Genomic DNA, 11,554 nt, shown 5'->3' with positions numbered 1-11,554 from the left:
CCCCACACAGTGTGGGGCAGTGGGGGGCAGAGGGGATTGTCCCCCTGCCTGGCAGCATCAAGTGAGTGGGGGCTTTTTTTTTTTTCTTTTTTCCCCCCCCAAAGAGCTGGGGCCAGGCGGGGCTGGGAGAGTGGGCAGGGGATGGAGCCTGTGTGATTCAGAGATTCAGCTGATTTGGCAGCAGCTGAATCAGACTGGGCCGAATTGATTCGGGGCAGTGATTCGAATCATCAAATTGAATCACTGTCTCCCGTGTCGGCCAAATCTGAAGTGAATTCTAGCTGCTTTGCACGTGCCTATTAAATGCCAGTGACATGCAGCTGTCCCAGGAAATGAACAGAACAATTATTTAACAACATGCAGGTACTATACAGCACAGTAAGAAAGAAATAAAACATTTCATCTAGTTGACACAACTGTGAAAATTTTGGCCAATCCAGGCAAAACGTATTTCTCAGCCCAGACTTCCCAACTTGTAAACCTATAATTGGGTTTTCAATTAATTTTGCTGCAGTCAATGGAATTATCAGTATTAAAGTCCTGATTCAGGAAAACACTTAAGCATGTACTTACATCTATCTCCATTCAGAACAGGAATTAAGTCACCTTGCAGTATAAACGTGTTTAAGTATTTCCCTGAACAGAAGTGTTTTCTTGAATGTAGGCCCAAGCAAGGTTTTGACTAGGGTCAGATCAGGGTTGCCAACTGTCTGTAAATTTATGGACAGTCCATTAAAAAAGAGCTCAAAATTGCTGGTCCATAAATCCTGTAAAAAGAATAGAGCTTCTGTAAAAATAAGCAGTCCTGAGCTCCTTTCAAGATATGTTGCCTGAATGAAGCCACATTCAAGCATCAATGCTGGACAGAGAGTGGAGCAATACTGCTTAGAGTCTAAGTGGGAATGTTGCTCAGCGCCCTGCAGTGCTGTCTGTCTGTCAGGGCTTTCTGGTTCACTGGAGACTCTGAGGTTCCTTGCAGCAGGGATGGATCTGTGGGGCTGGGGGCAGAGGAGGTGGGGACTGGGCTAAGCTGAGGTAAGGCTGCGGAGTGAGGTGGTCGAAAGCATGGTGTGGGGTGCAGTCAGGCTCGTCAGTAAAATGTTTGCAGACTGCTGGTCAAAAAAAGAAAAAAAAAAAAAAAAGATTCTTGTGGTGGCAACCCTGAATCAGACTCCTAAGATAGAATTTGGCCAGCTTGCCAGTTTTAACATCCAGTTTGGAGAAGACTGCACATGTTAATATTTACAAACATTTTTTTTTTTAAATACTAGGAGCAAGAAAACCCCTAACATATAAGATAGCATCTTCACCTTTCCCATGCCTGAATGAGCATGTCCAATCTTCACAACAACAGGGAATGTCGGCATTGTTAACTAAGGGGGAAGAAAAGAAAAAAAAAATAATTCAGTCATCTAAGGCATGAACAATTTTATTCTTTATGTAGCAGTTCAGGATTCATCGATAGTTGCAGGCTACATCTATTAAGGTTTTAAAGAACACTATTGATGTGGAACACTCTTCTCCATCCCATTGAGCTCTGTCTTTAGTTTATACAGAATAACAAAGAATAATACAGTCAGGGCAGTCCTTCTCATGCTGGTATTTTAAACTGACATTTGTAGACTGCTCAGACATTTAAACTTGACTCCAAGGGTTGGTTTAAACAGAAATTATACACATATGAATTAAATACCATGCACAGCATTAAGTGATTGTATGATAACAAGCTACTTTCCATTAGTTCAATTTCAGAAACGATGTTTTATTTAAATAAACTTGAAGCATTTTCTATTAACCTTTCACTGTCAGCCATTACCATGACTCGGCACCTCCCAGGTTCAAGGTCTTAACTGCAGGAATGGGGCATCTTTGACAGACAGTATAGTTAGGATGGTGGTTGTTGCTCTGCTTTGTCAACTTTTTAACTTGACATTCCTGGACTTCCCACTGCTTGCTTATTTATTTATTTATCAATCAAGCACATGATTTCTAGTATTCTTAGCACCTATCTGGTGATTTGACTGTGATTCCAAAGCATGAGAACAGCATAAAAATATAACAGATACAAATATGCCAAGGTACCAGTGTGCCTTGAATATGCCAAGGTGTTTCACCTCCCTTGAATTTCAGTGCTTCACAACTAAGGCTGGTTCTTACCTGCTATCCATTCATCCATCCTTCCAGTTATCCATCCACCCATCCATGTCTATTTTCTTCTTAAAAACCCATTAAACCAAAGTTTTTACTGATGTGAGGCAATGTGCAAGTAAACATTTACATCATGATTTATAGAATTTTACCTAGCTGAAATAATTCTGAGAATTTAGACTATTTCAAACAAAACTTATTTCCCAGCCCAGGTTCCCAGGTTTGCAAACCTTAAATTGGCTTTTCAAGTATTTTCACTGCAGTCAGTAGGATTATCAGTATTAAAGTCTTGATCCAAAAAAAACACTTAAGCATCTATCTTTAGTCAGAGTGGCACTTAAGTTGCCTAGCAATATAAACACAGTAAACATTAACCTCATGATTTGTAGAATTTTTGGCATTCTTTTATTGTGCTACAGTAGTAACCTTTAATAACATCAGTAGCCCACTCATATTTTTATTTCTTTATATCTTTTAAAGTGGTTTTAAGATGCACAGTGAATCTTTCGGAGCTGAACAACTTTGCAACCAGTCCTGCTGCCCAATAGCACATTTCATTGATGAATCAATCTGGATCCACCTTTCTTTCTGTAGTATGCAGAAAAGCTAGTTGTTTTTGTAGCAAGTTGCATAATGTTACTGTTTCTTTATTTTACTTTTTTCCCCTCCAAAGCAAATGTTGACTATAATAATAGAAAGGAAACATGAACTGAAAACCTTAAGGCTTACAAAATAAGTGTGGAATTTCCTATGTAATGCCACACATCCTCTGGCTGAGTTTAAAAGCATGTACTGTGAGGATACACTTTGGCATAAGGCAACAAGGTAACTAGCTAACATTCCATGAAAATTGGCATCTGCTGCTGTAAATTCCAGCTGCACCTGGGATTTCAATTATTACAATATTTACTTGAATAGAACATGACCCTGTTCATAAGATGACCTCCCCCAATAACTAGATACTCTATATGAAAAAGTTATAAATTTGTTATAGTTTTCCAGGTCTAGAATCTAATTATTGGAGGTTCACCTGAAGTTGTTCCCTTCTCACTGCAACAGCAGCAAAAATAAATCTGGATCAGATAGCTCTGTCTTCTCTGCTTCCCCCAAACTTAAAAGTTAGGGGGAAAGCACAAAAGTAGTCACCTATTGCCACAAAATTGTGCAATTGAGATCCTCACATTTGGGGCTACTTACAGGACTCAGCCTGCCTGAAGTTCAAGGGACATGCCTCATCCTGCATAGGAGCCAAATGAAATTAAGTAATTTTGTTTTAGGCCAAATTAGCCAAATCACTAATTCTATCAGCTGAAGAGAGCTCGGTCATTCAAGCCTGTGTGGCGCTACCACCAGCAAGTATCTTACTTTCCGGATTTTTTTTCAGCCTGGAGCTTCAGATACTCTCAAATTCATGACAGGTATCCTGTGTGCAGGCTCCAAGGCCTCAGTTCAGATGCTCTCTGGTCTTGCTTGCCTGTAGCCAAAAGGCCATAGGAGGAAGCTAGAGGAAGAGATTTATTGGCCTTTTGGCTCAGATCAAGTGTAGCTCCTGTTACTCACTGGAGCTGGCATGTAGGATGTCAGCCTATTGTGGAAGGTAAGATACTTGCCTGTGGTAGTGCCACACAGACTTGAATGATTGAGCTCTGCTCAGCTGATAGAATTCAGAACTAATTTGGTCTGAGACATGAAATTTAATTAAAAAAAAAACAAACAACCTGATGACAATGACAACTGAAAGAACTGGAAAAGAAATAGACAGGGATCAGGGAGATAGGAATGGGGAGCAGGGACAGAATAAGCTTATGGACATCCTCGCTGATCCTGTTCAACTGCACAATGGAACTGCTAGCCCAGATACTCAGACAGGATCCTGGAATCAGTGGAGTGCAGGTCCCCAGGGAGAACTGGGAGGTGATGGTTCAGGCCTACATGGATGACCTCAACATCTTATGCACAGACAAGTGGAGGACTGAAAAGGTACTGCATCACATAGGTATACGGAGCGGTGGCAGGGCCAAAACTCAATGTGAGGAAAAGCACCTGCCTAGTACTCAGTGAGCTCAGGGACCTGTCATCCCTGGAAGTCTCCATCCCCCACAAGGGGTAAAGAGTGTCAGGGTGGAGTTTGAGCCATAGCTGACTAGAGAGAGGGCATGGGAAAAGACTGGGTCAAAGTCAAATGGAGATTCGCTTTGTGGCACACATGTCACCTGTCAATGGGAAGGCCTGTGGTGCTCACGAAGGTTGTGTTGCTACCAGTGCTTCTGTACATCACACTAGTCTTTCTCCTCACCCCAACCCTCCCTCCTTCCTTTGAGTAGATTGTCCACAGAATCCAGAGAACCATGTGTGTCGTCTTCTGGGGCTCCAGAGGGGAAAAAGTAGTGAGGAGAACCTTGTAAAAGATGAAACAGAAAGGCGGCCAAGGAATGCCAGATGTCCTGCTATTCATGTGGGCCAAATACACAAGTCAGATCTGCAAGCTGGCAACTGGAGCAGGGTCTAAAACAGCCTACTTTGTGAAGTATTTTGTAGGTAACATATTACAATGCTAGGGAGTACACATACTGCCACTCATGAGCCTAGCCACCTGGGAACGCCCTAGTTCTACAGAATCCTGGAGCAATTCTACAGCAAGTATGAACTACGAAAAGAAGGCCTGATGACCCTAGCAAACCACTGCAAAATGCAGGAGGTGGTGATAAAAAGGGACATTGTGTTACCAGTGGCCTTACTCCATGGCAACAGCTGCCAGTCCACGTGGGAAAGGATCTTCCATAAGGACCTACTGAAGTGGCAGGTAGACATGAACTGACAGGTAGTCCACTGACTACTCCCAGTGTGGGCACAGTGACCCAGAGAGGGGCAGAGAAGCCAACCATACTGCTTCAGGGAAACCTGCCCATGGAAGATAGAGACAATGAACCACATCCTGTGGTACTGTCCGTATGCCAAAGGGGTATGAAGGAAAATGTTTATACTGCTCCAGATGGTGACAAGAGTCAAGCTCCTAACCAGAAAAGCAGCTGTTTGGGCACCTGTCCAAGCAGCAGGAGACCCTGATGGCCAGTTGGGGGAAAAATCCTCATTTTAGGATCAATTAAATCTGGTATGTAAGCTACTGTGATGACTTCAGACTCCACTAGGTTGGTAACAGAGCTAAGACATAACATTATTTGGTGATGCCTCCAAATTCACTGCTCTAAACATTGTACTATTCAGGGAGGAGATATAGTATAAGGAAGCAAGATAATATAATATTCAGAAAAATAGAGACTGGAATTACAAACAAGGATGTACAGTTAGGATTATTTTTAAACAAAGTAGGCACATACTGACAGCCCAGTTTTTTTTGCTCTCCACGAGTTAGAAACAGGAGAAAAAGTCAATGTGGAAAACTGCATGATTCCATTTTAGCCCTGTGAACAGCCAGAACAGTACCTGAAGAATTTTGAAACTATGCATTGACAAGAGATCTTATGCTGTAGCTGTAAAACTAAATGATAATATTCATACATTGAAACTTGATATATCTGAATAGTATTGACATCAAGAGCCTTTTGGAAGAGTGTATTTTATAAAATTAAAATATCTGGTTTTAAGGTAACATTAATTTATAGAAAAATGCTAAAAATACAATTTTCAGTATGTATGATATTGAAATATCACTTTTCAGACACTCTTCAAATACTTTTCAGAATGCTGGGGAATTTAAAATCACAATAATGCATATGTAATAATGTATTAATATATTAATGTTTATTAATGCTTTTAATTTGCTAACCATTTAACAGACTCCATATAGTATTTGAAACATATTTCACAATTAAAAGCCTGCTGTTCAAGCCTAAATAAGTATATGTTTATATACAATTTTGTTATGCTCAGATGGTCAGTTATACTTCAAACTTAGGTATTTACAAGTGTAAATGACAGCTTATGTGCATATTCAAGAAACTTTATCTGCAAATTAGGAGTACTTTTGAATGGGTATAAATTTAAAAAATATTTAAAAGGCTTTGGGAGGGATGGGGGGGTGGGTAAAATGTGTGATATTATAAGGGTGTGGTTACAGATTACTTTAAAATATTTTAAATCTGTGGAATATTACCTGGATCAAGCAGTCCCAGGGGGCACTGCAGGTGAAGAGGGAAGCACTGGGCCCCTGTGGAGCTCAGACAGGCAGGCTCCGGGGGGAGGGGTGGTGCTGCTCTCCCCACCAGTAGCTTGCTCTCTCCTCCCAGCCACTGGAGAAGCAGGTAAAGATCGGGCTCTGACACGGGTGTACATGATACGGGGGGTTACTTTGCTCTAAATTGAAGCGGTGTTTTAAAAAAAGAACACCGCTTCAATTTAGGGAGAATTAAGCACCTGTGTCGTGTACAAACCCCCAAGAAGCCCACCACTGTGGTGCTTGCATGTGTAAAAAATGCCCTATGCTTTCTCAGAAGCATAGAAGCAAGCATGGAGGCTGTGGCTTCCCTCACTCTGCAGCCAGCAGGAGCCAGCTGGAGCCACAGGTGGGAGTAGAAAAGTCTTCAGAGAACAACTGTTTGAAGTGAATGAGCAGGGGGAGAAGTAAAGAGTGGTAAAGAAAAGGACTGAAAATAATAAAGGACCAAAATCTTGTACTTTTCACTGAATTGGGATTACATGGTGGGGGGAGGGGGAGGGAGGAGGGGCATGTTGGGTTTACACTCACAGCAGGGCAGAGCTGAGGCCCAGCAAACTCACTGCATGCCACAAGGGGAGAGGAGTTTGGTTAGCACTCATACCAGAGAACCAATGGGCACACTGGGAACAGAGCCGAGACCTAGGGGGCTTCATAGAATCACAGAAATTTAGGGCTGGAAGGGACCTCGAAAGATCAACGAGTCCAACCCTCCTGCTCTGGGCAGAAATATTGCTGAGATCAAATGATCCCAGCAAGGTGTCTGTCCAGTCTGCTCTTGAAGACGTCCAAGTTTGGAGATTGCACCATTTCTTTGGGAAGTCTAGTCCAGATTCTGGTCACCCTTACCGGAAAGAGGTTCTTCCTTACATCCAACCTGAAACCATCCTCTAACAATTTATGGCTATTGCTCCTTGTCCTCCCCTGGGGCACCCTAGTGAACAGTTTTCCTCCCAGCTCCCAATATTCACCCCTTAAATACTGGCTTGTTATATGCCATACCAGGGCAGAGATGAGACCCAGCTGAGAATGATTTCCATTCTCTGGCTCATTTTCTTCATGGAGGTAGGCAGTAGGATTGCTGTTGCTGTCTGCATAAGGCCAAGCAGTGAACTGGTAAACTGCACCTGGGTGCTCTAAGTGGTCAAGGTGTGTTAGCATCACATTCCCTAGGGGTGGGAGGATGTGTTGGCTTAGGGCCAGTCCTACCACCTTGGGAAGTAGAGTTCAGGAAGGTTGAAAGTCTGCTCACAGAACAAAGGAATAGGAAGGTTAGGAATAGTGCATTCTGGGATGCTAGATGAATGGAAAATCTCCCTGAAGCAGAATGACAACACCATGGAACAACCTGTGTAAAACAGATCAAAGATAACCCTCACCTGAAGTGGTGAAATCAAAATATTTAGAAGGTACTTAGCATGGATTAATACCCTTTAATGGGCAAATACTCCCATTTTAAGTGCCTTTATGACAGTTTAAAGTTAACCTGTAACACCACCTTAAAGTTTTTTTTTCTGGTTGTTCAAATCTTGGCCTGTCAAGGGATATAGAAGGGGCTCCTTTTAATTTCACAACACTCCACCCAAGTGCCGTGTCTCCTCTCAAGGGCCTATAAAAAGCTGGCTGAATAAATAAATAAGTTAAAATGTTTCTGTTAACTTGAATGGTTGACTTCATTTTTGACATTTAGCTCCCAATTCAGCAAAGTACTTAAGCTATCATTGACATTAGACTTGTCCTTGGAATGCTTTAATGAATTGCATTTTTAATTGTCTGGGGATTGTTTTTTTTTGTTTGTTTGTTTGTTTGTTTGTTTTACTGTTGCTCTGGGGAAACAGCTTCATTGGGAACTTATCCAATCTTTCAGTATTTGGGAACAGAGTTAGAAGTATTAATAACAGAATGTCAACATTTAGTACTCAAGCAGATCAATGCTGATCTATTCTGGTCATGTTTGTGTTTCTATATATTTCACCAAAAATTGTCAACATGGTAGGACATTTTTTGTTCCTCAAATCTCCAATTTCTGGCAAATGAAATTGCAGTATCATTCAAATAAAAAAGCCTTTTAAAACAAACCTTTTATCCTAATAACAAGTTTGAAATATCATTTTTAATTCAACTGGTTTTCCTTAACAACATTCATTCACAACACTTTTATCTCCATTATGTGACCCATCAGGGTAAAATAACTTTAACAAGATCACCGAATGAATTAGTTGCAGACTTTGGAATGAAAGCCTGTCCAGCTTACCTATTCAGGGGACTGCAGTGCTCACAAAGATGCAATGTACTTATGTAAGACCCAACATTCTCATTTGAATTATTGTATATATTTTCTAAGTGACATACATATTTCCTAAATTACCTATCATCCTTGAGACACATTTTGCTCTTATTTCTTCTATAACACTTTTGCGTGCGTCTATTTTTGACTTAACTGCACTTTTATCACTTGAATTGCTGCCAACTCCCATTTTATGCCTTCCTTGTTACTGTGTTTTCTGACCCATGACTCTCACTTGCTGAAGTTATCATCATTAATGCATGTCAAATTAATGTAAATGAACTTTTTGCTTTCCCCATGTGGTTCCCACTATTTAGCACAGTTGTAAAATACTTTTGAGGAGTGGATTTGCTTAGGAAAGGAATAGCTGGTAATAAATTGTAATTTTTTCAGTATTTCTTGTCTTCCACAAGCAGATAATACCTAATGTGTTTCTTTCTGTTAAAAATTCAATATACAAACTATTTCCATTGTCTGATACAATGCCTCTAGGCCCAATTTTGCAATACTTTATTACCTTTATTTATACATGAACAAGTTGGGACTGATGAAACTCATTACTTAGACTCAGTGGTCATCACTGTGGAAGTAAGAGTTATTTCTCCTCTCTCCTCCAGCCTCTTTCACTAAGAAAACCAACAAAGCTACCGTGTGAACCAAGCAAAGCTAACGTGATGGCAAGTTAAACAAATTCTACGAGCCTTCAAAACAAAGTTGTTTTCTGAATCATTTTTAAAAGCTTGTTATATGGTTAAATAATCTGCAAACTTTTTTATTGTGATTTGCTCAATGCTGCAGAGGACATGGGGCAAACAACCATTTTTATAAAACTAGTTGGGCGCATCCACACGAGCACACACGTGCCTCTTGCCCTGCCTCAAACCCCTTTGAGGCAGGGCAACAGGCACATGCGGGAACAAAAAAACCTGTTCTTTGCACTGCAAGTTTGCAGAGTGAAGCGGGCCCTGTTCAATTCGGATTCAGCCCAAATCAGGGAGAGTGATTCAATTTGTTGATTCGGATCACTGTCCCCAATTCGATTCGGCTGAATCCAAACCTGAAGATTCGATACTGATTCGGAGAATTGGTGATTCAGGCATAGACATAGCTTTAATTGTTTTTTCCTACATACCTTGAGGTACCAGCACAGCTTGTGAATGCTGCAACGCTGCAGATGGAGCATCCCACGTGACAGCGGGGTGGGGGGGAACCGCATGCTCAGTGGTGAACCCAAAAGTGGACCAGAAATATTTCTGGTCCACTTCCAGGTCTGCTGTCAAGTGCGCTGGGGAGCCCCCTGTGCTTCTGTGGTATGCTCCATGTGCCCCAGCATCGCAGCATTCACGAGCCACTTGCTACCTCAAGGTATGCAGAAAAAATATTTAAAGCTGCATCTATGTCTGAATTGCTGAATCTTTCCGAATCAATTCGGAGGGTTTCGATTCGATTTGGAGAGATTAAAGGTTCCTTTGGTTCAATTCTGATTCGGCCACCGAATCAGGCGGAATCTCTGCCAAATTGAATCAGGGACTGAAGCTTTGCACAGCCCTAGTAAAAAGCATATTATGTTCTGCAGATAAAAGGAAGAACTAAAGGCATAATCCTTTAAAATTCAGATAAGAAAAGTTAAGATGCTTACAGTTCATATTGGAGAGCATTTAATGTGAAAGTTGCTTTCACTGAAATGACATTTTAATGATTTCTGTCATATATTAATATCAGGAAATAAATTAATATATTTAATGATCAGGCAAATGTAATGGTTGCTATCATAGGGCACCTTCAGACTTGGAGTTCATTCATGTTTGACATGAGCCTTAATGAGTATAGTAATAATACTTTAAAATCTCTTGGCAGACTGGCCACCTGTCCAAGTGTTAGAAGTCTAGCCAGTCTTGGTTAACTGCACTGCTGAAAGGTTCAAGGACAAAAGAGAATGAGGGATTAAATATTCAAAGTGATTAAATCTGTAATGGAAGTACTGCAGCATATATAGGCTTAAAATGTGACTGTAATATCCTGTCTGAAAAAGCTTTGATGTTTTTAATAACATGTCTATGTCTCTCACCTCTCCAAATAGCTATACAGCGATACTTTCTTTCCAGAGCAGACCTACTACTAAATGGTTTGCAATCATTTAAAGTTTCTAGGTGCCCACTTCGTTATTCCTTGTCTCAAACAGTAGGAAAACCTCTCAGGGCGTGTCCAGATGAGTGCTCATGTGCCTGTTGCCCCACCTGAAACCCCTTTGAGGTGGGGCAACAGGCAAGTGCGGGAATGAAAAAAACGTTTCCCGCGCTGCAAGTTTGCAGCGTGGGGAGAAAATTAGACCCCTGGAATCCAGGCGTCTAAAAAAACCCACTCTGCAATAGAGTGGAGCAAGGCATGGTTCAAGACTGTGCCCAGAGCCAGTCCTCCAAAAGAGATGCTCTGGTTTTGGCCAGAGCAACTCTTTTGTGTTCTTGCTGCCCCCGGTGCTGTCCAAGGTAAGTTGGTGGGGAGGGGGTTCATGCATGTCAAGGGGATGTGGGGAGGAGTTTGGAGAGTGGTGGGGGGGGAGATGTCCCTGGGGCTGCGGGGGCGGTGAAGACCTGGCCCAGATACAGAGCCAGTCCTCCAAAAGAGATGCTCTGGTTTTGGCCAGAGCAACTCTTTTGTGTTCTTGCTGCCCCCGGTGCTGTCCAAGGTAAGTTGGTGGGGAGGGGGTTCATGCATGTCAAGGGGATGTGGGGAGGAGTTTGGAGAGTGGTGGGGGGGGAGATGTCCCTGGGGCTGCGGGGGCGGTGAAGACCTGGCCCAGATACCTGAGGCTCGCTAGTCTGGCTTTGCACTGGACCAGGTCGCATGGCTCCAGGAGGTGTGCACAGGAGCCACGCCTCCCAGAGCCCTGTGACCTGCTCCGGTGCAAGGCCGGACTAGTGAGCCACATTAGGCTGGCCAGGGAT

The 11,554-nt window shown here is 42.1% G+C and overlaps 1 protein-coding gene across 1 annotated transcript in view; it reads right to left on the bottom strand.

Moving 5' to 3' along the window:
- SYN2 (synapsin II) overlaps positions 1–11,554 on the bottom strand; it is a 208,543-nt gene that overhangs the window by 59,127 nt on the left and 137,862 nt on the right. The window contains exon 3 of the mRNA XM_006038134.2: positions 1,311–1,373. Within this exon, the coding sequence (XP_006038196.1) occupies positions 1,311–1,373 (63 nt within the window). The remainder of the gene's footprint in view (positions 1–1,310; positions 1,374–11,554) is intronic.

Source organism: Alligator sinensis, unplaced genomic scaffold (assembly GCF_000455745.1).
Source record: "Alligator sinensis unplaced genomic scaffold, ASM45574v1 scaffold1647_1, whole genome shotgun sequence".
Classification (NCBI taxonomy): domain Eukaryota; kingdom Metazoa; phylum Chordata; order Crocodylia; family Alligatoridae; genus Alligator; species Alligator sinensis.
Note: the sequence above shows the minus strand (reverse complement) of the source record. Positions and strands in the feature narration are given on the sequence as shown.